Source organism: Agelaius tricolor, unplaced genomic scaffold (assembly GCF_023055355.1).
Source record: "Agelaius tricolor isolate 1412-34295 unplaced genomic scaffold, bAgeTri1.0.p SCAF_3, whole genome shotgun sequence".
Classification (NCBI taxonomy): Eukaryota; Metazoa; Chordata; class Aves; order Passeriformes; family Icteridae; genus Agelaius; species Agelaius tricolor.
In genome coordinates, this window is record NW_027269263.1 from 14,478,457 (window position 1) to 14,505,700 (window position 27,244).

Genomic DNA, 27,244 nt, shown 5'->3' on the forward strand with positions numbered 1-27,244 from the left:
GCTAAATGTGTTTTCAGATAAGTAGAATCCAGCTGATATCACTGCTTGTACTGTGAAGTGATGAGCCATTCATGATAGATTCACACCAAAGAAGTCTGGAGCAGAAACTGAATAAGGTCTGTAAGATGTATTAAAATGGAAACTAGGATTTGTCTTGGTCAGTGTAGTTCCTATTGAGTGACAGGTATTCTTCATTCCTCAGGAAAGAATTTTTTTTTTTTTTTAACAAGGAAAATTTACATTTTTTAAGTGTGCATATGTATTACACATAAGTTTTAGGCTCATTCAAAGTCACTTTGGACTGCACTGAAGCATGTGTAACAGTGACAGAGAAGTAACATTTATGAGTTCACTGATGCCTGGTATTTAAGAATTTGACAAAAATATTTTTAGATCCACTGTATTCCTGAGTTTGCAGCACATGCACAGAAAAAATAGCTCGTTATATCTTATGCAGTGTTGGGAACCATATAAATACTAAGGTTCACACACAGGTATCAGAGTAGGAAAAGGTCCAAAATAGTTACAAAATTCATATATGTGCATCCATTTCTTTAGTCCTGCAGAATTGAGAACAATACTTCACTACTGTCTTCTGAATAAGTGGTACTGTAGTGCCCTGTGTCAAATTAAGAACACTACTTTGCATTTAAAGTACAGAGGGAGTTATGGAGTGTTGAGGAGCCACAGAGCCCAGCAACATTTCATGGAGGATGGGAAGGATTTTTGAAAATGTCCAGATGACTTAGGAACACAAATCCTCCTTCGTGTAGGTGTTGCCAACACCACCAGATTTTTACATTGTGTTTAGCACCAGCAAGAGCTCGGTGGTTGTGGCTGGATTCTGCTCTAACCTGTTCAGTCTCTCTTTGCCACTGGAGCATGGAAGGATTACACTGAAATGTGCAGGCTCTGCCTTTATCCCCTTGGAGAAGGGAATTTCAGCACGGGGCTGTGTCCTCACACTGCAGCACCGTGCTGAAGGCTCTGGCCAGGCCTATGAGCCTGGAATTTTTAATGCCTCTTTCTCACACACCCTGCCCAGGTACTTCCAGTCCAGGAGGTCGGAGAGGCGCTCGGTGCGGTTCCTCTGGATGATCCTCTGGCGCCGGTTCTGCTGGCAGAACCCGTACAGGAACTGGGTCAGCTGGTTGCACGACTCGTCCGGCGAGCGGAACCTCCTGTCCACGATGTAGATCCCTGAGGGACACGAGGGAGGCCGAGGTGAGTGGGACTGAAGATAGAATCTGACCTCCTACACCTCCAATCTACCTTCTGTCAGGTGACAAATGTTACACGCAGTATATTCTTTTAAATGTTAAAGACAGCTACAACTGGAACATTTGTTATCATTCTGATGAAATGGAGAGATGCAGAGAAATATGTTATTTGTTTTTAAACTTTAATTTTTTCTACTTTTCAGGCTGAAATTCAGCAAATTCTTCAAAACTCAGAGGGTTTGTTGATGATGTGTAAGTATGTCCAAAAAGGTTCGAGTTTCTGGATAAAGATATATAATTTTTATTTCCCATAATTTAAAAAATACTGACTTCTTAAAGAAAACATAATCAATCTAGTGCTTTCCTAGCTTGCTGTAGAATTCACAAGTGTGGATGGCCAGAATCAGGCTGTAGGAGAGAGGCTGTGTTTTCTGTAGAAATACAAGCGTTTCCATAGAGACAGCTAACTCACATACATCATTCAACAGACAATTCTGGCAGAGAGAGGGCAGAGGTAAACTTTGCCTCTACATTGTTGAGATTAATACTTTATTTTTGCCACCCTCCTTAAACCAGAGTGTTGGGAAGAAGAGGGTGCCAGACCTTGCAGCTCTCTTAATGGACATGAGAGATGCAAAACTACCTTAATGAAGTGCTTGGGACCAGCACAGTAATTTATACAACTCACACCTATGTTTTGGCAGAGAAGAGCAAGTGACCTGGGTTCTGTGGTCCCTCTGAAGGGTCTCAAAGACATGTTCACCCAGGCAGGTGTATCTAGATTTTGTACCTGGCTCTAACCCTTGCCTCTAGGTCAGGCAAAGGTGGCACCAGTGTGGGGCTGTCACTGCCTGATTGTGGAAAGAAGCCCAGGTACTTGGAAAGAGGCCCTAGTTTGGGAATATACTCAATATTCACAGAACCACAGAATTATAGAATGGTTCAGGCTGGAAGGGACCTTAAAGATCATCAAGTTCCAATCCCTGCCGTGGCAGGGACACCTGCCACTATCCCAGGTTGCTCAGAGCTATATCCAGCCTGACCTTGGACACTTCCAGAGATGGGGCATCCAGTCAGCCCTGGCTAAGCAAGGAGGAAAGGACAGGGAGGGCTGTGCCTTGCTCTGTACCTCGGGGAGGCCACAGCTTTAGTGACAACTGCACCAGTTGGAAAACAGGGACAATCAACCCTAAAAGGAGGAGCTATTGAGGCAGAGGATGACTCAAGAGGCAGAATCATCCTGACATACCAGGCATTGGCACTCCAGTCATGAAACTGAGCAGATCAGTATTTGAAGTAGATTCCTTGTATTTCCATGGATTTTTTTTTTTTGAAGTGTACATGGTAATTTAATGTTTGTTTGGGAAGGGTCATGTCACCGGTCTCGAATCCCATACTATTAAGAGAAGCAGACTTTATTTCTAAGCTTCTTTGGAAGGCTTAGAACATTATAACCAGAGGCACTAAAGGGAAATGCTGGGAGACTCCAGACTGATATGAGCAGTGACGAATTTGGAAGAATATGGAAAACAAAAGGTTAAAGGGAGACAAAAAAAAAAATAACCCGTAAAGGGTTTGGATAAATATGAAAGCTCAAATCACTTGTTCAACTTAACAAGATATTCAGAGCTCTGAATATATTCCCCTAATGCATTTCCTTGTCCTAGAGAAACACAAATTTGAGGGTAACAGCATGGTTGCTGTGCTTTTTGCTTTCCTAACTCAGAGGTGATATTTTGATATACTGTTAAAGTTCTTACCATAAGCTTCTGGGTCAGCAACATGTTCCTGCATGAAACAGCCAAATCCAGAGAGGTTTGTGGTTACACTGGGAATGCCCATCACAGTACACTCAGCTGCAGAAAGAAACAGGCAAAAAGGGTTTCAGGACAATACACCTGCAATGGTTTCACCTTTATGAGGGGAAAAAAACCCAGAAAGGCAGACAGAAAGTCCCATAACAATAAAGCTGCTCCAAAAATGTCAAGTGAAAACTATAATAATGTTTTGTTGTGGATTATTGGAAAAAATATAAAAAGAAATTTTAAACACAAAATTCACCCTGTGTTTGCAAACATATGTTTGTGTTTCAGAGCAGCTAAACTGAAAACTTTCTGGGAGTGCAGTTTTGAAACAGAGAACCCCAATACATGGTCAGGACTATGTGGATTTTAAACTGGAGCCTAATGTACACCTATGTTCATTAGTTGTTCATAACTCTTTACAAAACTGAATCTCTTTGGGGCAGGAGCATATCAAACTTTGGATTTCGATAGTTTGCCAACAGGTCTCTATAGCAGGAAAAAAACCCCTCCAAAATAAAAATCCCACCCCAAAACAACAAACCCTGTGATTAACTCAGGACTTCATTCACAGTGGATGTGGAGCTAGTTTTATAAAATCAGAAAATGTATGGATGTTTTGTAGTTTTTTCTGTCACATCCATGAGTGAAGATAATTGCTTACCCTCCTTAAAACGTTTTTGCCAAGGAGCCTAAGCCTAACCTACACCAGCATGCAGACTCTAGTCTTACAAAAGCACAGAGACTTCTACATGGCCTTCACTCAGATGACAATAAAACTGGTGTCTGTAAAATAGTTATAAATATACCTTTAAAAAGTAGTCTTTGTTTCTGGGAGACACTAATGAGTATTGACAAAGAGAATATTTTAAGTCATAATCCATATGCTCTCTGCGTTTTTAGAAATTTCCAGTTAATTCAATGAGATTCACTACCACTGCATGTATTTCTGTTAAATAATAGCTATGGTATTACATAATTCTCTCAAACTTGTTATCTTGAATTAAATCCACTGAACTATGTCAGCTGGCAGCATCAGATTTCTTGTCTTGCTTTTTTTAATATTCACATTCCTGCACACCTTTTTTAAAAATCCTTCAACCAAGAATCAAGTTTTTAAAATTATTTCTTGTTCTAAAGCCATAAAAAATCAAAAGATTACGTATTAGAATGGGAAAGAGTAAACTGCAGGGACAGTTTTGCCAGCAGTAAGACCTTTGCATGGCAGAGGAAACAGAGTTTAAAGAGTTTTTGCAGCACTTCGGAAGGAACTGGCTGCATCAACAGAATGGGTGTTCATCTTTCTAAGCTAGTTAAGGATACAAAATTCCTACCTGGAGTGTAGCCCCAGGGTTCATAGTATGATGGGAATACACCAAGGTGGCAGCCTCTAACAAACTCCTCATAGTCCAAGGGCAGCAAGGGGCTTGTTGAAGAAAGAAACTCTGGATGTAGGATCACCTGGATATTCAAAACTTATGTTAGAGGTGAAAGAAAACCATCACTGATATATTTCCATTATCAATAAGCTTAGGCACCTTTATTCACCCTGGTCTTTTTCTAAGTATCTGGACAACACCTCCTTTGGCCATCCATCTGTTATCTACCCCACTGCCCATACTACAACACATCCTGCCTGTGTGCACTCTTGTCCTGGAAATGGGACTGACGATGAACCCCCTTTTCACTGGACAGGTATTTGGCTTTATCTTTCTTCACCAAGGAGGCCCACATGCATTGAGAATTAGGCCTAAGGCCGTGGCATTTAGCAAGATTTGGTCTCTTGTACAAAGGTATGGAGGATTTACAAAGGCCTGGACAGTGACAGGACAAGGGGGAATGGCTTCACACTGACAGAGAGCAGGTTAAGATTGGATATCAGGAGAAATTCTCCCCTGTGAGGGTGCTGAGGCCCTGGCACAGGTTGCCCAGAGAAGCTGTGGCTGCCCCTGGATCCCTGGAAGTGTTCCAGGCCAGGCTGGATGGGGCTGTGAGCAACGTGGGCTAGTGGAAGATGTCCTTGCCCATGACAGGGGGATGGAATGAAATTATCTCTAAGGCCCTTCCAACACAAATGATTCTATGATTTTATTGGGATGTCTCTTTAGGAGGAGGCCTCAGACAGACACAGCACTTCTGAACATCACAGCACTCCCTGAGATAAAGGAATGTTCACTGTACTCAACAGATCTCCCAAGAATGGATGGAATTTTGAAAGCAGACACATTACAGCCCTGTCACCACAAACCTGTGCCTAATTAATCTTGCTGAAAGACACCTCTAAGGACCAAAGTTAATTTATCTGCATGACTCTGCAAGGCTTGGGGTTACTGCCCCCACATCTGCTGCTTAGAAGCAGCAGAGAAGTTGAGAAGTGCCTTGTATGTGGTGCCCAGTCAGCTTCGGGAGGTTGAAACGTGAGGGAATGGTTTAAACTGCTCTGGGTTTATCTCCCTGCATTAACATACCACAGCCATTATTCCATGCTCAGGATGTGCTTTTATCCCTTCTTAATAAAATTGTCATGCTACTCACTTGAGTAAACAAATGAATGTACTCAATCAGTAAATGGGCTGTAAGCTCATTTTGCAAGCTTAGTTGATCCCAGTGATTTCACTGGAATTGCTGAAGGTATTTTTCACATACCAGCTGTATCTGCCTGAATATGTTGTACCTCTCTCAAAATTACTTTCAATTTGAAGTTTACAGAAGTTTTTTTAAATGGTATTCAGCTTATTAAGTATTAAGCCTGTTCATGCAGGAGGTAATTTTTCAGTGGTAATGACAGATTTCTACAAACTTGACACCTGCTGAGAAGCAGATCATCATGTCTGCTGTGTTATATCCTATCTGCTCTGTAATGCCTTCAAGCAGTTGATTCTGAGGCATTTTTTACTACATCTATACACAGTGCATCCTTCCCCCTACTTTTGTTACATCTTGTGTATTATTACCATATGATGATCCCAGAATTTATTGGAGTTAATGCTTATATGTTAAGCCAGGAAGAAGCAACTAGGAAGTATAAGAAAATATTTACTTAGGTATAGCCATGGGTTTAAAAAGAAACTGAGAATAACTGATATGTCATTGCTAGAGGTACTTTGGATCTGGCCTTAAAGAAAAGGTTTGGAAGAGGGAGAATTTGCAATTTTAGGTTCAACTTTGACTAGATAGATGTTGAGATAGTCATAGTTAGAATATCAGAGACTGCCAGGAAAAAAACAACTTTGGCAGACCTGTGAAAGCAGAAGCTGATAATTTCTGTGGTTTGACAAACTAAACATGGAAACAAGGAAAAGATTTATTTGCACTAATTTAGTTTCAACAGGTGATGTAAACATGAGCATGGCATGAACAGGAATTTTTTCTGCTCAAAGCCCTGGTTAATCTTTTACAGAAAATGCTACTATCAGGGTGTTGCTCTTAAGAGATGAATCAATACTCCAGGAATGTCTGTGCTCAAACTTTGGACCTCCAGTTTTAAGCAAGTGACTCCATGTCAGAGTTTTCTATCTGGGTGCAAATGATTCATGGCACTTTCTTGATTTCAGCAGTTAGCAGCTACTCATTCAGTGCAGGAGGCAGCAATGGAAACAGCTCTCTAACCTCAGATTTCTAACTGGAAATTAGCTTGGCTAAACAGCACCTGAGGATCTCTGTGCAGTGACAACTTGTTATTCCTGGAAAGGGAGGAGGAGAGAAGTACTCTAGCAGTATAATACCGCCTATCAAGAATTTAACTGCACTCCCCATGCTAGTGATGCAGACTGAGAATGTTCAGAGAAATCCCATTTTGGGTCTCAAATGAGGCAGCCAGAACGCACCTTCACACGGTCTGTGCGGTTGTTGAACAGCCCAATGCGCCGGATGGTGTTGAGGATTGGGTCATTGCTGTCATCAATCATGTTGTGGGTGGTCACTGGAGGCAGAGAGTGTCTCTGAGCACAGAAAAGGCAATCCATAAATCAGAAAAACTCTTGGCAAACAGTCCTGTTGCCATTTCCTAAGGCTACTGGAAGACAGCGGCAGATTTTGTCATTGATGTAAATAAGCTTAATTTACCTCAAAATAAATTAATTTGTACTAACTTTAAGAAGGGCCCACCTTTTAATTTTGAAGATTGTTAGTCAATGCTGTATCTCCTTAGCATTTGATTTCACATATTTAATAAAACTGGAAAAATCCAGGCTCAGGATCAACTCAAAGTTCACACTTGGCTCAAAATAAAAGAATTAGGAATGCATGTGACTGAAGCAATATCCACGGACTCCCCTAAAGGTCCATTTGGGTCATACTCTCATTGAAAACAATCAGAGCTGATTTTAGATGTTACTGATGAGAAGTGTATTTGCTGAAAACTTCTTCCCAATGCACACATATTGCTATATGCCATACTCAATCTTTTACATCATCACATTCATTATTTTGATTAGATGTTTACACAAATAACATATTTTCTGACCTGAGTTGAAAAGATGGCTCTTTTCATAATGCTTATGTCATCTCGGTCAAGAATCTTGTTCAGGTCTGGGATTTCTCCTCTGCAAAGGAAACATGCAACCAATTTTACCAAATGATTCCTTTACCAAATGATTCCTTTTTGTAAAGAAAATGAAGAAATGGCCAACAAGGTCTGATCTGAAGTTTGCTGATATCAACATGAACCTTTCCTTTGTTTTCATGGCACTTCTATATTCCCTATATTGTGTTCTCCCACATACTTGCTGATCTCCTAATTAGCTTTTGAAAAAAAAGCTAAAGAATTGCTTTCTTCTGTTTTTTGGACACAGCTTGTTTTTACTGAAGTTGCAGTCATCTCCCCTGTGCTTTGGGTCGTTCACTTCCAACTGTCTTCTGAAACTATATGACTGAATCACTAACACATTATACTTTGTCTCTGGTGATTTTTTTAAGCTGAAGTAGCCAGTTTTTGACAGTGAATAAGCCTTTGTGTTACTTAGACAACCCCGTGTCTCTTAAGAGTCTTTCCACTACAAGCTGTTGGAACCTTTATTTTTTTTCTCTGTGATTTGCCCGTTAAACAAGTATCCTGTTTATGGTCCCATATCTTCCTACCATGCCCTCCTATGGATGTCAAAATCCCTTACATGAAGAGCAAAAGCACAGAAACAGCACAAGTAAAGCCACCTGAACATGAGGCTCTGCAAGGCAGAGCAAAGCAACTTATTCACTCACTTCAGCAAGGCATTGTAGAGTTTCCTTCCAAACTTTTCTTTCACAGACTGTGCAGTGTCCCTAGGAAGATAAATAAATACACATATAAAACAGGAGAATCCAGGACAAAGACAGTATAGAGGAGATTCCTGCTGCTGGAAATTAAACTGATAGATTGATGGAACCCGGGATGCAGAAGCAGACAGAGGTCTGGTTCTCTAAGCTCTCTAAGCCAGCAGTTGTGCTGAAGGATTCCAGCAGAGCTGAGGATTTAACCTGCACCTACAGATGAGTGCACTGGGAAAGCCAGGGGCAGGCTTTACTAGGGATTCCTTCTAGCTCTCTTCTCTGATCAGTAGACCACATGCCAGCTGTGAAAAAAAAGAGCATATATATGACCCTAAGTACTGCAACATGATCATTAATAAAGGACAGAGAGAGCTCCAGCTTCTCTTGACCTGGAAGAGAGATGCAAGATATAAGAATTAAACAAATAGCGGTTTTCAAAGCAAGCTTCCCCCTTCACTTTCTGCCCTATTTCCCAACTCACAGACTTTTGGAAACAAGTGTTAGACTTAAAGGTAGTTATCTTAGTTTGCAAAACAAAAAAAACTTCCTGAAAAGCTCAGGCCAAGTTTTAAGCCAATAATGAGGCCTATGTCAGACAGATGTTATATTTTAGCTAAGGAAGAACTCCAGTGAACCCCTGTTCTGCATGCAAAGAGTAATTTTTATCATTCTGCCTGTGGCAAAAAGTTCTGTTGTCAAAACAGCAAGTGCACTCTAAGTTTGAGTGAATCTACTGAGAGTGAAGTTTCCACTTCACAGAACCTTTTCTGCCTTTCTGATTTCTAATTATACTTTAGGCAAAAACGAAACTTGTTAAGTGAAATCTTAAACTTTACCAAGCTGGGAATCCACATACCTGTTTTTAGGTGCTCTTTCCCAGCTCACATAGACACAAGAGTGGATAAGTCAATTTTGGGTGAGTTGTAAAGCAGCCAAATGTTAAGCCACACTGATCCAAACCCCAGCAGGATCATTCCCACATGACTATACTTATATAGATTGCCATGCAAAATATCTAAAATTTAAACCAGATGGGATAGACTGCTTTTCCAGAAGCAAGCAGAGGAAAAGAAGGATTTTATACCCCAAGTCAGCCTTCACATATTAATTTCTAAATGCTGTATGCCTGTATAAGTGCCAACCTCTTCTTGTCTTTAATTTCTGTGGCATCCTGAGAATAATTTGATATTATTATGAAATACTGCTAGCAGGTGGGTTTATCCTGATTATGATTATGACCATGATAATGCTGCATACAGTGATGCAGAGGGTCTTCTGCTTTTCACAGAGAAGAACAGCTGAAAGCAGTTTTTTTCCGATACAGAATCACACAGCAGTTAAAGTGAGGTGAAGGTTAATCCTGCTCCTGCTTTGCTTTTTTTTTTTTTTTTTGAAAAGTTGCCAAATAAGTAGGACTGTGACAATTTTCCTTTTATAGCTGTAAGTTTCATTACTTGGTTATGGCCACTGCTTGTTGTAGTCCATATAGAAAATTATAGACAATTATCAACTGCTAATCTGCTGGATCACACAGTGCAATTTCCATATTTATAAATAAAAGAAGATGTGTAATTAATTTCTTTTTCCCACAGAGAAGCTCACTGTTAAAAATGAGCAGGCAGTCTTTATGTTGTGGGATCTCTGTGACACATCCAAAGGGAGTACCAGAAACATCCAGAAAACATTCAGAACACTGGATTTTCTAGAGCATTTGTCTTTGTTGCTACAAGTACTACTTGCTAATAGAATGACAACACAAGTTAACTAAAAATAACTGTGGACAAAAAAAAAAAAACAGACCTAAAAGAAGAAATATTTGACCTTATTTATCTTTCCTATCTCTTTCACGTCTGAAACACATTCTAGTTACCCACAATCCTCAGTTGTAGCAAAAAGAAGGAGCATTCCCCAGCTGAGACTTTTGCATGAGTCCCCATCAGACTGTACCAGAGTGGGAATGGCAATTACCAGAGCTGCTTCCGGACTGCTTGTCCTTTCAAGGTTTCCACATTGAAATTGTTGGTTTTTGCTGGCATGATGAAGAACACGATAACTGTAACATCAGCCTTGTGAACCTACATGACAAGAAATGAAGAGCAATTTAAAATAAAAAATCTGATACAGGGTATCACAGCCAACTTTAAGAATTAGTCACAGGAAACGCCAAATGCACTTTGGTTTTCCAGGAAGGCTCAGATCTTGTAGCTTTTGCTACAAACAAAGTTTTGTCAAATCAGAGATCAAGACAGAGATGTCACCCAGTTTCAATTTGGGCAATCAAATCTTCCTGAGCTCTCATGGTTTAGAGGACTTGGCTTTGGCTGAGCACATAAACTGCAGAAAAATAAAAGTCCTACACACTTTCTCACCTGACACAAACTGTGCTGGCTCAAAGGAGTGAGTGTTTAGTTTATTATCTGAGGTATGCCTAGGCATGATATGAGGGAATTCCTACAGCAGAGAAAGAACAATTTTCTACCTGAAACTCTGGCAAAGAAGCTACCAGACATGCAAAAAGCCACAAGTAACTTCTTGGCCATCTCTCCCATCCAGCTATTTCAAAGGCAGAAAGCACTTGCTGTGAATGCTGACCCTTTATTTCTAGGTGGTTTCACTTGCTAGTTTCTCCTGTGCATGGAAAAGGTTCAAAATACCAGATCCATTCATTGCTGCATGAATGAGGTTTTACTCCTCTCAGCAACTGTTTAATGAAAAGCTAAGGGTGAACTCTGTTCAGAGCTGTAAAAATTAAATTACTTTGAATTGCCTCCATTTCAAATTTTAGATACAAAACCATTCAATAGTGTGCCTTCTCTCAGACTGACACAGAGGGAAATGTATAGTATAAAAAAACTTATGGGAGTCATCTATCATGTTTATGTTAATTAATGTTCTTCCCTTCCCTCTCTTCAAAGTGGGTTCCAAGTCCATCGTGCTACAATCCTAGTGTGCACTAACAATCTCTCCCAACATCCATATTTTATTTGCAAAATTTTAGTAAGGTTTTCAAGCAGCAGAGGAAGATGTCTTTGTAAAATAAAACAATTTCATGCAATGGTATGTACTTTTTAGGTTCAGGCACAATATTGGGACTTGTTTAGGAAGTACCACCATTTCCAGACTTGTAATTAGTACAGGTAGTCTACTATTCCCAATGGAATTACCTCTTGAATTAATTACAGAGCAAGTGTTGTTAGAACAGCCAATCAGATGTTGGCATCCACACTGGAAGAATAATGGAATAAATCCAGGCTCAGTTTCTGGGAGAAACAACAGTACACTGCTCTGTAGAGCCTGGGAAAACTAGCCTGTTTCCTTTAATTTCTATCAGCCTTGTTTACCATGGATGTCATCAGGAAGAACTTCACAGAAAGGGTGATCAGGCAGTGGAAGGGGCTGCCCAGCGAGGTGGTGGAATTCACCCTCCATGGAAGTGCTCAGTAAACAACTGGACATGGCTCTTAGTGCCGTGGTCTAATTGACAAATGGGTGATTGGCCAAAGGTTGGACTCAATGATCTTGGAAGTCTTTTGAAGCCCTAAAGATTTTATGATTCTATGATATAAATCATTAGCTGCAGTAAGAGATTGCTGCAATAACTGCTCAGGCAATTCTTTCCCTCTTATCGCACAAGACCTTCCACGTTACCAGCATTCACAGGTGACAGCCATGAAAATGCCATTAACAGGTAGCTGATGTTGCACAGCACAGCCAAACAGCTGATTTCTGTTGTGGAAGAAATACTTCAGTTCTGTGAGGTGATCTGTGTGAATGAAGGGATTAAGAATTTCTAGAAAATCCAGAGGCACTAAATGCCATAATAATAGAAGGTGGTGGTAGAACAATTGTACTTAGGGCTTTGAACATCAGTGATTCTTTCATCCCTGCTGACAGAGCAGTACCATAACTTTTATCCAGATTTTCCATACTATTCAACTGTTAAGAGTACAAAGGACAGAGTCTAGGACAACAGCTAAATGATTCTTGCCAAATGACTGAAAACCAATTAGCATTATTAGCATTTTTTCTGGGTTTTCTTTTCAATTATTAGTCTTTAGGACACAATGGAGACATTTTCAATTGTAGGTAGTAAGTGCTCTGCTCTGTGATTTTTAACAAGGCCTTGCTCTTATCTTCATTGAAGTACTCCATAAAGACATTTAGAAACATTGCACCAATTTTGTAGCTGAGGAAACAGAACCATAGAGACCTGAACGGCTTCCCATTGCTTTGCACCACACCACTGTCACTCTGTGAATTTTAATGCAACAATTCCCATCCAGTGGGGTAGCAGAGATTTAAAAGATCATAAACAGGTTCTAACAAATTAAGGAATTTGCTTAAAAGGATGTTTTTAAAATGCAGCTTTAAAGGCTTACTTTTATTTCCATTATAATATGTAAGCCATCAGGGTAAACTCTAGAATACTATTTTCATTACTTCTCTCTAAAAACCAGGGAGGCAACCATGGATTAATTTCTTGAACTATGTAATCAATTATTTTCAATTATACAACCAATCTATCAATTAAAACTGTGTGAAATCACCATATATTCTGACGGTTCAGGAGGAGAGCCCTATGAAAACTGTGAATATTCCATAATTACTTCCCTATAAACCTGAGTATTGAAAGGGAATTCTTGTAGGTGACTTCCACAGGATGGTGAGTTTGAGCATAAGCTCTATGCTTTCAACAGCTGTGTAAGCTTTCTTACCCTCAGCAAAAAGTTTAATCTTGATAAGGCTTCTAGAAACATATCAGCTCCTTTGTTGGAAAACTCATATCTCCCAGCAATGAAGAAAAACAAGGTCTTGTCAAGATCGAAGTCAAGGTGGCTGAAAGCAAAAAAACAGACAAGAACAAAGTATTTCTTGAGATACAATCAAATAAAACACACGACAGCTTTCTATTCTGGAGGAACTTATTATCCCCAGAGAAAAACGGAAGTGAGGCTTTTCTGCTGTGCTTTAAATTGACTATCTTAATCTGACTAACTTTATCTTGGGTAAATAACAAACAGATCAAGATCTGCTGTATGAAATCACAATCTGTTAAGTAGAGTCAGATCTGGTGTCTAAAATTCCCTTAGCTTCTGACTGAGAAATCCCAGACAGCCATTTGAATAAGCTGGTTTCAACATTTACACTCCTCTATGAAGTACTTGTTAGTCCTCCTGCTTTGGTTCTTGCTTTAAATAGTGTTGGACAAGCATTGCTAATGTTTGAAAAGTAAAAGCATACCCATAGAAATGACCTCGAATGAACTCTTGGATCCTAGCCTTGTACATGGAATGCAAATTCTGAAACTCATGCATTGCTGAAAATTTCTTAATGTTCAAGCCATTTGGGGTGACAACATCTGGAAAAGCAGAGAAAAGGCAGAGGTAGACATCTTCAGAGTCAGAGAAATCTTCAAGGAAAGAACCAATGTGTCTCTCAGATTTATGTGAACAGGTTATGTATTTATGTTATTCAAGGTGGGGGGAACAGCACTTCCTCCACAAAGCTCTTGCACGCGGCTCTGCACTGTCTGCAGCATTAAAGCAGCTTTCACCTGTCCTCAGCCCCTGCCCTTTTGTCATGTCAAGACCCCAGTAATGTCTCCATTGAGCCATAAATTTGTTGTGCAACCTGCCCTTTACCTCTTTATCCTTGATATCACTGTTCCCTGCTCGATCACTGCAGATTGAGAGCCCTTGGAAGCAGAAATTGTGCTATGCCCTTGTTTACTGCATGGCACAAAAGATGTCCATTCTATCAAAACTTCTGATGATTTATCAAAAAAGGGAGCATATAAGAAACCTTTATAAAACAGCCTCTTTCCAGTAATCAGTTGCATTCCCCTAAAAACATCCAAGGAATAGTACGCTTTACATTTTTACTGCTGCTCTCCTCTAAGATTCTAAAGGATCTTACAATTAAAATTTGTTCATTTCCAGCATTTTAAAGGTAGAGTTTTGGGATATACACAGAGGACAGGCACTGAAATTCAGTCACTCTTAGCCTTCCTGGTAGATCTCAGCAGCTATTCAAAGGCTTGCTCTAAATCCAGTCCAAGTAAATGGAAAGAATGCCATTTTCTGTCCTTTGAACTGGGTTATGAATGAAAATGAAAGGGAAGGCCAGTTCCTCAGCAGATGTATTTCATGGCAACATAACTGACTGAAACAGACTTATACTACTTTATGATAATTGCCTGATATTATGCAAATGGAACAGCCATTTTTGATTATTTCCTTGAGAATTACAGTCTGCTTCAGCAATATATATGTTTCCCTGCCATGTAAGTGATCTGTGGTTAAACTTTCACTTGAAAATGTCCTGAAGCACTCTAGGTTAAACTATAACAGATGAAAATATAACCTTTAGTAGTAACCATGAAATAGCAAAAGTCTTGATAGATCTGTTTCTAGAATACCAATTCTGAAACCAAAGACCAGGAAATCTTTACTTGTTAGGTACTTAAGATTTGGTTTTCAATGACCAAACAGCCTTGGAAAACATGAGGAGAAAACTTGTGCTCTTACCTTCTCCTGCCCAGCACTTAAGAATTCTCTGAGCAAAGACCTCAGGGGGGAGGTAACAGAGCAGAACTATCCTCCACTGTCTTTACCAACAACACACCTTCTCCTTTCTCTGACCTGTTCCTTGTTCTGTGTGGGAGAACTGGCTCATGCAGGACAGAGCTTTGAGACTCCAGCCATCTCCAAGACTTCCCAATACAGGAAGAATCTCTTCCCCAGCTATTTCTGGCTGGCTTCTTTCCACACTCGCATTCATTTATCAGGGAGTTTTGGAGAGTCTCACCCACCAGCAGCAGCCTGTGCATAACCTACTCCCATGTCCTTTGGTTTAACTGCAGCTTCATTTATCCTTTCATGAGGACTGGGGCTCCATCCATCTCTTGCTTAAGGCTTTGAGATGCATGACAGATGTGGTGGCCCAAAGAATCCAGTTCACTATTTCTGCTCAACACACAGGAATATTTTGAACATGTGTGAGGGACGAAGTGATGGAAGAGAGTTTGGTCCCTATGTTGGTTTTATTTTTTTGGGGTTTTTTTTTGTTTTGTTTTGGTTTGGTTTTTTTTGGTTTGGTTTTTTTTTTTTTTTTTTTTTTTTTTGTTGTTTGTTTGCTTTTGTTGCTGTTCTTGTTTAATGAAATAATATTTTTGCTTGAAAAATTGTCCCAAGTAGGTCAAACCAGAATGTTTTAACTTCTGTATTTATAGGAAAGAAACTGGCATGATTTAAGTAATATTAGCACAGAATTAAGTTTTCTCTTGATAGATCACTAACAGTTAGAATTGACTTGTACTTTTTTCAGAGTTTCCATCTATGATTTTGATCAAATACATACAGATAGGAAACCTAGATCTAGAACTCAACTGATACCTGAATCTCTTGGAATTTTGATTCAAAGTTGCTAATGAGAATATGCTAATGAGAAATATGTTCCATATCTGAGTGAAAACATTAGAAATCCCATAACACCACTTTTCAAATCACAAGAATATAACTTATGATCACTGAAAAAATCCTGCTGGATATGTCAAAGATACTCAAGCTTTTGACAAATATGGTTTGATAAATTGTTGATCACATAACAACTGCAGCAAGTGGGATCAGCACAATGCAAGCAGTCATTCTGCCAGGTTTAGACTGGTAAATTGGCCTTTGTCCCACTGCAAAAGTTCTCTATGCAATCAGGTTTATTAAATTTTAAAGGGACTTCTCCAAGTGATGAGATTTATAATTTAAATTATAATCCAAGTTTGATGTTAAAGTGGAGTAGCAGAGACAGCTCAATTTAGCACATTTCTGAGTTCTTTTTAGCTAACAATTTATTTAAAAAGTTTTTGTCTCAATAAATGCAAATAAAATGTAGTTGTGCTAATTCAGCATCCTCCTTTTAAAGGTTTATTTTTAAAGTGGATGGAGAAATGCACACATGCTTTCAGTATTCATGTTCCTTAGCAAGCTCAATGACCTACTGAAGGATTGATGGGTGTTTCAAGAAATCAATGTCTATGCAGATTTCACAACTTCAGAGAGAATAAATAGTGTGAGAATAGGTTCCTGCACAGTTTATTTGTGGTCTTGGATTCAGAGAAACTATTAAAGTACTTATTCCCATCAGAACATACTTTCCACTTAGAGTCATCTCTTAGGATTTGGGGTGACAATTTCTACTGAATTTCTTTCTAGCTATATCAACATGAAGCATGACATCTGTCAGTAGTTTTTTTAACCCAAACATTAAGTATATTTACTTGGTTTCTTCAAAGTTGCAAGAATAATCACAAAAAGCTCAGGCCTGTGAATCTCTGTGCATGGAATTCTCTTCAGCTTCAACTGATGTTTTATCTGTGAGCAGTCTGGAGATTTTCTTCCCCAAATTAAACTGGATTCAGACTCATTTCAGTCTCCTAAAATCCCAAAACACAGACTATGATTTTCAATGATAGCTGTGGTGGGGAGAAGTGTCATGCCTATATAAAAAAAGCTTTAAAATTCTGATTTTCAGAGTGTCTGCACTTTGTAAAAATCAAGACCTTTCAGAGATATCCCAGTTTAAATGACTGAACTTCAGTGACTTTTAAGACATGGCTTTTGTGCTTAAAATAAAATGAAAAAGATAATCTAGATCCACCATCCTATTGACAGCTAGTCAGGAATGAGGCGAAGGTTTATTTTGTTTGGGTTCAGGAACCACAATGTGGCTTGAAGCATTGAAGTTAACCAGGATAAGAATCCCAAACTATAATCAGCACTGCAAATCAACCAACAACTCTACAAAGAGTAAGCAAAAAATCCCACAAATAAACAACTAAACCCCCAAAATACAACAAAAAAACAAGCTCAAACAAAAACAATAATTTGAGCACTGTTTAATTTAAAATAACCAAGATACCAACACACCTGCTAAAGAGTCTCCAAAACTGTTGTGCAGTTTTCCCTCATGCTGCCTACCTGCAGATGGAGTATTGGGGTTTATCCCTATAAAGCACTGAGATGATTTAAAGAGAAATTTGATAACACATCAAACTGGGATCACGAGCTTACTCAAAATCTATGCATGGAACAAGACAAGGTTTCTAAGCTTCATATTTTATGAGACTAATTTCAAGAGGAAAACCAGACAAATTATTGGGCACAGAACTATTTTTCAAACTCTACTTGTTGGCCTAATAGAAGATATTTTATCTATATGAAGCTTATCATGATTCAGTTCTAAAAACAGGGAAACCCTGCCACAGACCAAATTCCTGAAGTCGAGGAGTCCTGGCAAAAAAACCCCTAACATCCATGGAAAATTGGTTAATCCCTGTAGCATAGCCAGACACGCCTGTGCATGTGTTCTTTCTCTTCATGTTTGCATACTGCCTCTATTATGCTCATTCAATCTAAGGATATGAGGGCATTCTGAGGAAATAACAGTAAAAAAAAAATAATCCAGGTCTTACCAGGGCTTTTTTTAAGCATATGTTCTGCTTCTGTAGCTGTGATCTGGGAGACTGTGGTGAACACATGGGCACAATGCACAGATGCCCGTTCCATACAGTACCGATGGTAAATCTGCCTCTCTCCAGCCTCCTTGTCAATGTCAAACTGTTAAATAACAAAACCAACAAAAAAGACACCTGTGTGACATGACCATCAAACTGTCTCCCTCACGGAAGGTTTCTCCTGCTAGGCTCCTTTTCCCCAGGGAATGAGAACCACGTGATTATGCTGCTCTTCTGTCATTCTGGTGTTTGAACGATTTTATCAACTTCAAGGAATTTGAAAGAGCAGGAGAGCTCTCAGATCCTGCTTGTTCCTCAAAGAATGGCAGCTCTGCCATGGAAGGAAATCTAGATTAATGATTCCATGAAAGGTAAGGATCTGTGGAATTTGGCCTGCTGGCTGGCAATGTATCATGTTGCAGCTTCCACGGGCTTGTGGGAAAACTTGGGAGAGCAGGGAGATTGCTGGTAGCTGAAGGGAAGAGAAGAAAACAGGAATGGGGATGAGGACAGAACCTGGGGACTTGGCAGAATGGTGGGAATCACAGGTAGGCGAGAGAGAAATGGAGAGGCAGGATATAAAGACTCAGCGACAATTCCCAAGGGAAAAAAGAAAACAGAACATGAGATATTTTTTGAAACTCAGAGATATTCTTCCTCCAGCTCTGCCACTGTTACTTGCTGCTTCTTATATTTCAGTTTGAACTCCCTTAATTTTTAGAGGCAGATGTGAGTTAAACTGCTAGATAAGACATTCCAAACACCCAAGTATTTCTAAATCACCTTTAAATCTTGCAGCTACCCTTTTTTTAACTTCTGTTATCCTGATGCAAAGAAAATGCACAATTCCCTTGAGTCCACGCTTAAAGGTTCAAATGTTCACTAACGGTGTCCACTGCAAAATCGCTACAACATAGTCTAAAAAAGGTGTCAATGCTTTCAATTAAATCACAATCCTCTTAGTCTTCCATGATGTTTCACTTCTGGAAACAGAAGTCTTGAGCCCCTAAGGTCAACAGCATGGGCACCCAGTGGCCTGTGAGTTTCATGGAGGGTGACAATGACTCTGGGTGAGCTCTGTCGTGATCGCTGCCTAATGCAGGCTGTACAGCCTGATTTTGATTGCATTTGACTGTGTAACTTTGACCATAATAGATTTAACCCCTATCACAGGCAGGGCAGACAGCACTTTCTATAGTTAGGACTGTGTGACCCCTGCCATGGCCAGCTGCTTTTAGCACTTCAGAACTTGGACAGAAGTAAAGCTATTTAGACTGTGACCTGTCCTGCAAAGCTTAATGCTGGTACAGAACATATTGTGAGAAAGTTGATGTAATGTGAACCCTTTTAGGGATCTACAGTGAAGTAAAAAACTTATTTTCACTTAGATAGATGTAGACACAGATGTAGATATAGATATAACTGCTTTGCTGAGAAAATTACTTGCTTTTATCTGTTTTAATTCTGCATCAGTGCTACAATACTAGTGGGAAAGTGGCTTCCACTGTGTTAGTTGAAAGTGCCAACCTAACCAACCTAGTGTGATCAAAAAAAAAAAAAAAAGGACTCTTGAAAAGTCTCAGCTGAAAACTTCCAAAGAAACTAAATGCTTTATTCTGTATTGGTGATCCTCTATATCAAGAGCTTTTCTACATTTGCCAAATACAATTTACCACATAATGTGCTAAATACTATGATACCATCTCTCAGTTGTATCCTCATATATCGTCTTTTCTGCATTCCCCACAAGAATTTTAGAGCATGAAATACAAAGGATATTTTCTCCAGGACGTTCATTTCATTTGCTACAGAAATCAAGTGGTAGAAAAAACACAGAGAGAAAAATAAAGGGGAATTCATTTGGCTCCCTAAAGTGCCACAGGTCTCAGCATCATCCTTGGCTTACACTAAACTGATTCACAAGCAGCTCTTAACTGCATATTTGATTGTCTAAACATTCTGTGCAAAGAAGATACAAAATGGGACAGTTCTTTAGCATGCTAGACAAACACATGAATGGGATGGGCACAACTACACAGTCATAATTATGAAAGTATTTTCGAACACATCTGGCTTTCTATTAAAAATACTTTTGAAATTGCTAGCAAACAAATAGCTGGTCAAACTTCAAAGGCCTTTTGTTCTCTTTTTCCTTTCTCAGCAAGAATGGGTTTTAATTACAAAACGTGATTAAAAATTAAATCTGGGACATGCTCACCAACTGTTGATAAAGAATACTGTTGATATTATAAAGACAACTGTTGATAACTGTTGTCCCTGTAACACTGCTGGGGAAAGGTTTATAAAAAGATTGTTAAGCACTATGACTTATTTCTAGTTAACTTTTATTTCTTTGGTTTCATGAACAGGCTTTGCATATTTAACACATATCAGTGCTTATTTCTTCATTGCTATTCATTTTCCCATCTTTTATAAACAAGAAGTATTTTATTTTGTGTATGCTTTCGGGGCTTTTGGCATGTTTTTGCAAAGGTACACAATTCCACATCTATTAGGAAGTACAAACAGAGGTCATGGGGTTCTCACATTTCATTTGCTCTCACTCTCCGGCAGCTTCAAGCACCAATCAGTAAAGCAAGACCTTGACTTTTGACCTCAGGGTGGAGTAAGAACTGTGCACTTCTGAGCAGGCTAGACAAGCGACTTCACAAAAGAGCCTTAGCCAAGTTGAAGGGCAGGCTAAATGAAAATTAATTGATGAGACAGTGCAGGTGACTAATTTAACCCACCTAGTCCTGTGCAAAGCTGAGCCTGCTTTGACAATCTCCAGAGTTAGAGGCACTGTGGGGCATGGGACAATATGCTGAAACCAGCAGGACACCTGGGCAGCTCCTCACCCCCAACCCAAAGCTCCTGCTCAACCCTGAGCCCTGCCCTCTGCCCAGCCCAGCTCAGGCACCTGTGAACTCTGCTCCAAACCCCTCGTGTTCAGCCAGAGCAAAGCGAGATTCCCATCAAGTATGTCACGCCTGCTTTTGTTTGTTTGCTGTTATCAGCAAATGGGAACACTAGCTAAGCCACAGATCACAGCTGCATCAAGAGAAAAAAAAAACCTAAGTCAGATGACCTGTTTACAGAACCCTTTAGGGTAGAAGAAGCTCTTAAGGTCCTTTAGTCCAACCATTTCAGTGATATTTAAAGGCCAACAGCTTCAATATCCACTTCCCTGTACATTTATTGGAGGATCCTCTCCTTCCCTGACTGGTGGAAAGCAAGTAGATTATTAGAATTTACAAGCGGGCAAGGATTAGAAGGCGAAATTACTCCTTTAGAAGGCCACTCTAATTTCAAAGCAAAAGAAGATGTTCCACAGGTGCAATGCTTTGGAGTAAAATTTGCATTTGCTGCAGTGCAATTCTGAGGGAAAATTTTGGTTCATTTCTGTGGATTCTTTGGTTCATTTTCTATGGATCCATGTAATGAGCATAACATCCCATTGATCTCTTAAAATTCAACATGTTAGGGGGCACAGCAGGTAATCACTGAGCCCCCCAGCATGACATTCTGAACTTTGAGTGAAAAAGAAGAGAATATTAAGCAGTTATGTTTCTTCTGGAAACAGTCACTGAAGTAGCGAATTGAAATCAGCCATTCCTACTTCAATACTTTAAAGATGAATTGCAAAGTATTTCCAAAACACAAGAATCATTTGAGAGTGGAAAAAGAGGAAGAATTATATTAGCCATTTAAATTCTTGTCTGAAAGAAAGACAAATTATTTGTCACAGTCTACAAAGAATCTCTAGATACTGATATTAGGCTATGCTCTCCTAATGAAAAAAAAAGGATGGTGAAAACCAACAGAAGTTAAACCAATACAAATTCAAACTGGAATTAATATATGTAATTTTCCTAAATAAAACATGACAACATCTTTGCAGAAAAAATACAGACTCACCATTTAATACCCTCACCATTTAAACCTTACCTCAAGAGTGGATAATGTCACTGTAAATATTTTGTTATTCAAATAAAAGGTACAGGTTTCATGCTTGAGGATTTTAGACAGAGAACGAAATAATCTTTCTTGGTCTTCTAAAAGAGTGGTACACTCAAGTTCAAAGTGATTCTGCAGGACCAAGGAACAGTCAGAGACTGGTTTGAAGTTCAAATTCCTAAGTGACTAACAGGTAGAAGGGAAACATTTTTGCTTCCACCATTATCTCACTGGCTGCTGCTGTCTAAATTAGGTAAGAACCGCTCCCTTAAATCCAGCTAACATCAAATTTACCTCCAATTGACTGCTGCCTTATGTAAAGAGAGCTTTCATTCTGGTATAGCTCTGCCAGGCCAAAAGAGAATGAAATTTACACTTCCTGGCTTAAATCAGATTTCCATCAGCTGTTCTGTTGACAAAGTGGATTAGCTTTGTGTAACAGTGAGCTCGGTGACAAACTGAACAGTACAGCACTAAGTGGAGTGAGACATTGTCAGCAAAAAAGCTCCTGACTATTCATTTTCATAGGGATTTTTAGTACTTTTCCTTTTAGACTTCTTGGGACAGGATTTTCCACCACTTTGCAAACAGGATTCAGCTGCACCTGCATGAGCTGAATGAAAATGTTCCAAGTTCTAAACAGAAGTGTTACACATCAGCAGGGCAACCTAAGGAAAAAGGCAATGAAGACTATGACTGACCTTTTTTTCCTTCTCCTTTACCCATTAAACTCAAAGTGTTTTTTTAGTAAGAAGCATCAGAGGCTGAACCACACAAACTTCTCCATGACACCAGGCCAGTGGTCCCAAAAATAATTTCAGATGATGACTTCTCCAGGTTAAATAATTTTCCAAAATGAGCTGTCTATTCACCTAGGAACTTGTTTGGATCATTGGTGTCTCAGTCAATTTAAATAAACCAGCACCTTTCATAAAACTCTAGAGGCATGAAAGGATAGAAAAAAATCCCCATGCAAAACAAGCAAATACCTAAATCAGTCCCCTCAAACAATGGGGAAAACAATGATTGAGAATGTTAATCTTCAGCTGAGAAGCCAATTCCTCCTGAAGAGAGAAAGGCTCCACAGACCTAGAGATTTTTTTCACAGAAATTCCTACATTTTAGCAATTTTGGTTTAGGTATCTTGGCAACAAACATAATCTCACACACCAATGTAAAAGCTGCACTGGACATGCAGACAATGGGAAAATGCCCTATTGGCTGGACTATTTAGATATACAAAAGTCCTTAAACTTCTATTGGGAATTAAAACTCATAAAAAACCCTGCTTGATATTGAAATTAGGAAGTGTTGAGTTTGGAAGAGTTCAAGACAATAACCCATAGGTTTAGTGAGCAGTCCTTGACCCAGTCATGTACCCAGGGTTCTTCAAATAATTAAAAGTAAATAAAAATAAAGACACCGTCAGTTACTGTACATGTCACCCCATTTTGTTCTTTTGGTTTTCCCTCCCTTCCTTTCTCCAAGATGAGAGTGAATTAAATGTGAATCTAGGTACTAAAATATGCACTAAATAGTAACACAACAGCATTACTTCTGGTGGCCACTGTGCTCCTGAGCACCTGCTAGGAGTTTAACACCCAGGTTCTCACTGGAGCAGAGGCAGGTTAATTCCAGCCAGCCCAGATGAACTGAGTTAAAACTGTAAGAATATAAGAATTGTATAAGCTCAAACCTTAACCACAGAATCATTAAGGTTGGAAAAGACCTGTAAGATCACTGAGTCCAAACTTTGACCAATCACCACCTTGCCAATTAAAGCACAGCCTGGAGTGCCATGTCCAGTTGCTAAGCTGTAATTCTGCCTAAAAACCAAGATCCCATCTCTGACTGAGGCAAAGAGCAGATGGCTCAGGAAGACGTCAGGACTCACACAACATTACAGTTTTACATCCATATAGCACCCTCCCATCTTCCAGCCATCCACAGCTTTCCTCTACTAAGCTGACTGGGTTTGCAGCCCCCCAGAAAATGTCCTCTTAAAGATTACAGGCTGACATGTGCCCTCAGCTCATGGAACAGGGAGTTTTAGTAGCTCACAGCTCAGGACTCTACTGATCTTGCATCTTCTAGCCCTGCTTATCTATGGGGATGGTTTGACAGTGCAGTGGGAGAGTCCTGCACTGTGTGAGCAGTGCAGAACTGCCTACCAGGCATCCTAACTCAGCATTTTGTGGACTGTGTTGAAACAAAGACATGAGGTTTCCTCTTTTCCCTGTATGAGCTGTACATGCCTGATTGTGTCAGGCACAATAAGGTCACACACTTTCATTCTGTGCTGCAGCCATTTTTCTGTGACGTCTGGCACAACACATCCTGGCAGCTGCTGCCTGGTGGGAACTGTGTTCTAGCTGTGAAACACTGGTCAAACATGAGAACTTAATCGTACTTCAAGGGAAAACATTTATGCAATAGCACTGAATCAGGAAACCCACCTATTTTTGAGGTGGGAGGGGGTGAAATGCTCTAAAAAAATATTGTTTCCTCCAAAGATTAAACATTAGGAAGCCCTAAAGAATCTTCTTCACTAGGAAAATTGCTTGTTTGACCTAAATAGTTTGCTGCTAGAAGGCAACAACAAGAATATGTCTGAAGATCTAGCTGTTATTTAATTATGCTATTCGAGATCAAGCTCTTGTGTCTCAACTGACTTTTGGGCCATGGTGACCTTTTCACAGACAAAGAAGCCCTCACCAAGATAGTTAACTTTTCCAGGAAGAGTTTTAGCATCCTATAGAAATATTAAACAATGGTGTAACAGCTTGACACAATTTCCTCTATTAGTACCTTTAATTGTCAACCCACAGAGGGTATAAAGCATTACAGCCTAGAAATCCACAATTTCCTTCCCTTAAATATTATTTACAGCCATTTAGAATGATATTTGAAATTGATACTTATGTTTAATTCCACATATTCTTAGAATAAAATCTGAATAGACAATTCTGTATTTGTGACATATATAGCTGATGGCCACCAATGGGATTTGTTAGGCTTTGAAGGATGGACAGTGCTTTCACAGATAAAGATGTTCATGTCATGTGTGGACAGAAAAAAATTATATTAATGCTGTGACTAGTTTATAAATATATTAAAGTCTGCAGGTTTAGTCAGATGTAAGATCATTTGAGTACCTTTTGAGTACACAGACAAGGGTGAGGCCCCCAAAAGTATTCATGAAGAGAAAAAAACCCAGCTGCTTTGAGAAAAAAAAGACTACTTTCCAGACTGCTTGCAGCTCCCTCAATTAACCAGAATCAAAACAAACCATTCTATATTATACACACAGAGAGACTATGAGTGAGCAGGAGTGTCTGGACTCCTACACAGCAGGACTGTGATGTTCATGCTGCTTTATTAATGCACCTAACACCATAACTAACTTAGGAGTCTAGGAGAGATGATTTACAAGGGCTTGGAGTGACATGACAAGGGGGAACGGCTTCAGAATGACAGAGAGCAGATTTAGGTCAGATATAAGGAAGAAATTGTTCCCTGTGAGGGTGGTGAGGCCCTGGCACAGGTTGCCCAGAGAAGCTGTGGCTGTCCCATCTCTGGAAGTGTCCAAGGCCAGGTTGGATGGGGCTCTGAGCAAGCTGGGATAGTGGAAGGTGTCCCTGCCCATGGCAGGGGTCAGAATGAGATAATGTTTACCAAAAAAAACCCCCAAACCATTCCATGATTCCCTGTTTCTGAGTCAGGCCAGCAACATACAACGGCTTAGGCCTTGTCTTTGGAAGACACAGCTCCCCAACATGTCAAGCTTCAAACATCCAACTGAAAATTACCAACTGTGTAATTTTCTTCACTAATTTTAGCCAAGGAGGTGCATGAACAATGGGGTTCTTTTATGTACCTCTCCCTTCACTAAGTGCTGGAATGCAAAAACCTCTTGAATTCAGGCTTGTCTGTGACCATAATAGAAATCCCAGATCAGGCAAAGTACCCTGATGAGAGCAGTGCTAAAAACATTTGGGTCCTTGAAACATTGTTTTGTGTTATGCTTTGAGTGAAAAGAGAACAGTGAAAATCAAAATCAACAGACAGTTTACACACATTCCAAGAAACACATGTGAGTCTTCTGAACTCAGAAAGTACTTCCTACATTTGCCAGTCACAAATTAGGCCTAACCTGAAATGCTTGAAATTAGGACTCTCTATGGTTTGTAAAAATTAAGAAGCAGGCTGGGGAAAAAAAAACTCAAAGCAACCATGATCCACTGCAATTCTGGGGTATTTTTCTCAAGAGGAGGGCTATTGGTTATTTTTTCTTACATTAAGAAAGACTTTTGTGAGACTACACCTGAAGGGTCAGATGTTGGCTAGAGCTGAATAGGTTTTACTAGTTTCCACTGAGCTTTCAGACCTGTCAGATGAGACAAAGGCACTCATGCCTAGACACTTCATGATTTTACAAAATGTTGATTCTCATGCTCTGGAATCAAAAACCAGCTATGGGTCATAAGCAACACAAGACAGAAAATACAATAAATAGTGTAACACCATTAAGGGAGCCAGTAGATGATTAGCTAAAAAAACCAGAGAAGAATGAGAAAAATGTCTCTTACCTGGTCCAGATTGTTGTAAAAGTCAATACTGGCTGCACACAAGTATCTCCCAAGCAGAGTTGCATGGGTAGTAAAAATTGTGGCGACGGGAAGTTTCTGTGATCGAGACAGGATTAAACCCACTCCTGCCTGCCACTCGTGGAAGTGGGCAATTATATTGGGCTTGTCATCAAACTGAGAGGAAAGCTGAAAAGAAAAAGAAATACATGAAACATGCATTATCATGTCCATCATCCCAGCCCCAGAGAACTTTTCTTTTTCTTTTTTTGGTGAAGCTTTTTGTACTCTTGCTTTCCTTCTTGTGACAAAACAGTACAATTTTAAGAGGACATGTGCCTTGACTTCCATCAGCTCTAATCCTTAACCCAAGAAAAATGTGTGCTCTCTAGCTCCTCAGAACAGACCTCTTTCTAGAGTGTCAGGGGGCTCTGGCAAGCACGGTCACTCAGACTCCACACTGGGCAGCCCCACTACCCTTCTTCTGGAAAAATATAGCTGAATGACCAGTCAACATTTAAGTTTTAAATACAAATTTGATTTATGTTGAGATCAACTTCCTAAAAATCTTGGTTTTCAAACTGGAGAATAGGAACCACATCCCAAGGTAGTTTTGGTCTGCAAATCTCTAGGTTTAAAAACTGTACCTCTTTCAAAAACCAGGCTGTTAACGATCCAAAAATCACAGCATCGTTGGCTTCTCGGTCATGAAAAGGGATCCCTATGTTGCTGACTTCCCAAAATTCACCTTTCCACTTGTCCAGGTTCCAAGCTGCTGATCCTATATCAAAGAGTAAGACATAAGGGCTGCCCTCTATCAGCCATCTTCCAAAAAAGACCTATGGAAAAGAGGCAAGGATAAGAAGGATAGAAAAAAAAGGTTAAAGTGAGTGTAAAGGCCAGTTAGCACAACAATCTTCATCC

At 39.6% G+C, this 27,244-nt stretch overlaps 1 protein-coding gene across 2 annotated transcripts in view; it reads right to left on the minus strand.

Annotated features, from left to right (window-relative positions):
• GYS2 (glycogen synthase 2) overlaps positions 1-27,244 on the minus strand; it is a 41,077-nt gene that overhangs the window by 2,708 nt on the left and 11,125 nt on the right. Inside the window, exons 3-14 of one of the 2 annotated variants that reach the window (XM_071424271.1) lie at positions 26,968-27,159; positions 26,324-26,509; positions 17,736-17,880; positions 13,511-13,628; positions 12,985-13,105; positions 10,238-10,344; positions 8,222-8,281; positions 7,488-7,566; positions 6,850-6,963; positions 4,357-4,483; positions 2,981-3,076; positions 1,037-1,200 (exon numbers count right to left, since the gene is read on the minus strand). In XM_071424271.1, the coding sequence (XP_071280372.1) occupies positions 1,037-1,200; positions 2,981-3,076; positions 4,357-4,483; positions 6,850-6,963; positions 7,488-7,566; positions 8,222-8,281; positions 10,238-10,344; positions 12,985-13,105; positions 13,511-13,628; positions 17,736-17,880; positions 26,324-26,509; positions 26,968-27,159 (1,509 nt within the window). The remainder of the gene's footprint in view (positions 1-1,036; positions 1,201-2,980; positions 3,077-4,356; positions 4,484-6,849; positions 6,964-7,487; positions 7,567-8,221; positions 8,282-10,237; positions 10,345-12,984; positions 13,106-13,510; positions 13,629-17,735; positions 17,881-26,323; positions 26,510-26,967; positions 27,160-27,244) is intronic. The other variant, XM_071424272.1, reaches the window with a different exon arrangement.